Below are 3,954 nucleotides of genomic sequence, written 5' to 3' on the forward strand. Positions count from 1 at the left end.
ATAGAAGAAACAAACACAGGACACAGAAATAATAGAGACAAGAGTAAAGTCTGATATAAAACACACAGACACATATCCAGATGAAGATGTAGACACAGACACAGACACAGACGTAGCTACAAACATACGACTGTCTGTCCTAGAGAGTCTGCCGGTCTTGAGTGGAGACTTTGCATGCTTGTGTCTTCTGTCCACTCCACGGTCAACACTACCCTGAGGACACCAGACAACAACCTGTCACAAACTGCCATTCTCACTAGGGCCTTTTGTGTCTTGAGCCAGGACATGACAAATCAAATGTTTGATAACACATTCCCTGAAGTGAGGGGATGAAAATGTTGTATGATATATTGACTGATACACTGGATGAAATTTAAAAACCATAAAATTGTTATGAAATATTAGACGATATGTTGGAAAAAATATTGGATGAAATATTAAACGAAATATTAGACGAAATATCGGATCAATGAATACAAGGTTGGAATAAAAAATTGGGCGAAACGTAGATTGAGAAATATATTATTGTGTGAAATGTTGGATGAAATATTGGGTAAAATATTAGATAAAATGGATAAGATGTTGGATGAAATATTCAATGAAAAGAAGGATGAAATGCTGAAAGAAGCACTGAATGAAATGTTGGAAGAAATATTGGATAAAATGTGGGATGAAATATTGGTTTGATAAAATATTCAATAAAATAAGACAAGGAATATTGAATGGAATGTCATATGAAATAAAATTATAAAATATAGGAAGATACCAGACAAAATGTTGAAGGAAATTTAGGATAACAAGTTGGGTGAAGCGTTGAAAAACATGCTGTATGAACTGTTGAATGAAATGTCACATGAAACGTTGGATGAAATATTGGATGAAATATTAGATGAAATATTGGATGAAATAGTGGATGAAATATTGGACAAAATGTTGGATGAAATGCTAAATGAAGTTTTGGTTAAAATATTGAATGAAATGTTAGATTAACTATTGTACGAAAGGCTGTTCTATGATGAAATTAGCAATGAAATGGTCTTTTGGGTTTAAAATGTACCACAGAACACTGACGAGTAGCATATCAACATACAACACAGAGCTATATCTCAACTACTTAGTATAAGACTCCGCCATATGCAAAAGATCTTGTCAGTATGTTCGTGTTTTAGCGCCTATAAATGGCTGCTTGCACTGTATGCTTCCCAGGAAGTTGAGGCTGTTTCAGAAAGCTCTCAGGTCTGCTGGGGTAATAATATAGATCTAGATTGTGAAGCGCATAGAGCTTGCTGTTGAGCGCGGACTTGCGCTATACAAATGCTATCTATTATTATATGCCATTTTGAGCGGGTGGTGGAAGAGCGCCACGGGCAGGTCCTACATCTTTACTTTCCCTCTGTTGTTTCTGCCAGTCAGTCTTACTTTTTCCGAGCAAAAAAATGAGCGATATTGTGTGCATGTGCTTCTCTTTACTGAAACAAACAAACAAATAAAGCCATTTTGAAAAGCAACATAAGATAGTCTTATCCTGAGCAGTTGATCTGAAACAACACAGAGCCCAGTCCTGTGTCAACACACACACAACTCACAAGTCAGCTATGAACCACAACAATACACATATGTGAGGCAGCATGGTGAAATCAGACGCTCGTCAAAATAATGAAAAATTGAGAAACTGGCATTTTTCCGCCAGTTCGGACATATGTAAAGAATTTTTATTTTTTGGCTTAACCCTTTTTATGTCCATATAAAAACAGATTTCCATGTGAATTTTATTGAAAAACATTGCTTAAAGACACAAAATATGTCATTTTTCAGTGGTCAAGGACTCTTTAGCTATTGGAGTTACCAAACTTTGGAGGACATTTTCTCGCTAATTTCACATCTGAAACTAGCAGGCGACCTCACCTCCTTCAATCGCAATTATCTTGACTTCTATTCCATATAATTGGATATTTATTTCATTGCAAGCAAGTCAAATGAACCCACTTTCAGATGATACCAATAACTCCACATGCCCCAAAATTGACGAGTGCCTGATTCCACCACGTCGTGACACATATGTACTGACCGCTCGGCCACGGGTCATCTGGTAGTCAAGCGTGTGGATACAGGCCACGTAGTGTCTCTTCCAGGCGCCGTACTCGTTGTCAGCCGGCGTGTAGGGCAGGAACCAGCCCAGCCGCACACACTTAGGCATCCATACTGCTTCCTGAGGGGTAGAAGAAGGATAAAAGATTTTCTTTTTTTTTTTTACAGATTTTTACGGCACTTGCAGTAGAATCGGGTCATACAGGAGCCGAAGATTAGTGGTGTTGCTAGAGTGTAACATACAAACAAAAGAAGGAGAGATAAAGACTATAGACGTCTGATGGTGATAGGAAAACAGAAGCAAACCACACCAGAGCACTGGCCAACCATCCACCTTGAGGAAAAAGGGGAGGATGGGGTTGGGAGGAGTGGAAAGGGGGGGGGGGTAAGTAGGTGGGCAGGGTGGGTGCGGTGAGAAGGGGGAGGGTGGGGAATGGGTGATGGAGGATGGAGGGGGTGGGGAGTGGTTTAATTTTTAATTTTTTTTTTATTTTTAAGAACAGCACAAGTATCCATGTTTAGGCTTTGAGGCAAACTGTTGGTATGAAGATGCTGTTAATAACAAATAAGTTGACACTTTGTTTCCATTGTGACATAGCGATATGAAAGTAATGGTGCCAGTTGTAAGTCACAGCATTGTTGTTCTTTACATCTTGACTTGGGTGAACACCCTATACCCAGCTATTTGAATTCTCTTACTTGCTCGATTCTGCTGTTGATGGCTATGATGTTCAATATACCGATCACAAATGTGATATCATATGCCATAACAGCTATCATACTGGTTACAAACAATACCAGTACGATATCACATAATCTCACGACTTAACTCTTTGTATATGGAGGGCTATTCCTCCTTTGTACACAACCATTTGTCATCCAAGTTTTCAGCATCTCAAACATTCCTACAAACTCTGCTCCAATTTAAGCTATTTACATAAAATGAACACCAAACTGAGAAGAAATGAATTATCCCAGCAGTAAATATGCAGTTTGATTATAAATAAGATGAATTTGCTGAAGTCTGGTAGGTTTTTGTTATAACTGTTTGTTCCGTTTGTTTGTTTAAGTAAGGTTTTACGGCACTCGCAACTGCATAAGGTCATATGAGCGCCAAGGGGTGGATGTCAATAGAGAAGTCCAAACACGGAATCAGGCTTACTCTGCTCACCTCTGTAGCCAAAGTCTGCTTCGACTATCAAGGCACCCCGGTGTTATACCTGTACATGTACATAACTGAGCCATGCTGTGAGCCAGCTGAAGTGTCGCGCCTTGCACTAATAGTTAAATAGCAGTTACCAATATCATGTAATGTGATCCAACGATTGACACAAAATGTAATCAGTGCGACCTGACGACTGACCAAGTTAAATAGCTGTTACCAATATTTTAGCGGTTACCAATATCATGTAATGTGACCTAACGATAGACACAAAATGTCATCAGTGCGACCTGACGAATGACAAAGTTAAATAGCGGTTACCAATATCATAGCGGTTACCAATATTATGTAATGTGACCTTACGACTGACACAAAATGTTACCGGTGCATCCTAATGACTGACACAGTAGGTCACCTAACAAACCCACCTGCTCTGTGAGAAACTTCCAGTGCCAGGACACCTGAGCTGCCCGACAGAGACTCTTGGGCTCCAGGAAGGAGAAGATGTAGAGAGACAGGAAGCGAGGTAGGACCACCGTCATGTCCAGGTGCTGCATGGGAACTTTGTCGTTGAAGTATTTCTGGACAAACCTATGGACGGACACGATACACAAACAAGAGTAAACTGATCTCCTCCTGTAGTATAATTTCCTTAAATTTTTCACTATAAAATCTTCCAACCTTCTCCCAACCAACAGCCCCCC

General features: G+C 39.7%; 1 protein-coding gene across 1 annotated transcript in view; it reads right to left on the reverse strand.

Annotated features, from left to right (window-relative positions):
• The window catches only part of LOC101845435 (epithelial cell-transforming sequence 2 oncogene-like), a gene marked incomplete in the record, with an annotated part of 42,919 nt that overhangs the window by 30,948 nt on the left and 8,017 nt on the right, over nucleotides 1-3,954 (reverse strand). Inside the window, 3 exon segments of the mRNA XM_035968656.1 lie at nucleotides 129-213; nucleotides 2,069-2,209; nucleotides 3,679-3,841. Coding sequence (XP_035824549.1) covers nucleotides 129-213; nucleotides 2,069-2,209; nucleotides 3,679-3,841 — 389 coding nt within the window.

This window comes from Aplysia californica, unplaced genomic scaffold (genome assembly GCF_000002075.1).
Source record: "Aplysia californica isolate F4 #8 unplaced genomic scaffold, AplCal3.0 scaffold00004, whole genome shotgun sequence".
Taxonomy (NCBI): domain Eukaryota; kingdom Metazoa; phylum Mollusca; class Gastropoda; order Aplysiida; family Aplysiidae; genus Aplysia; species Aplysia californica.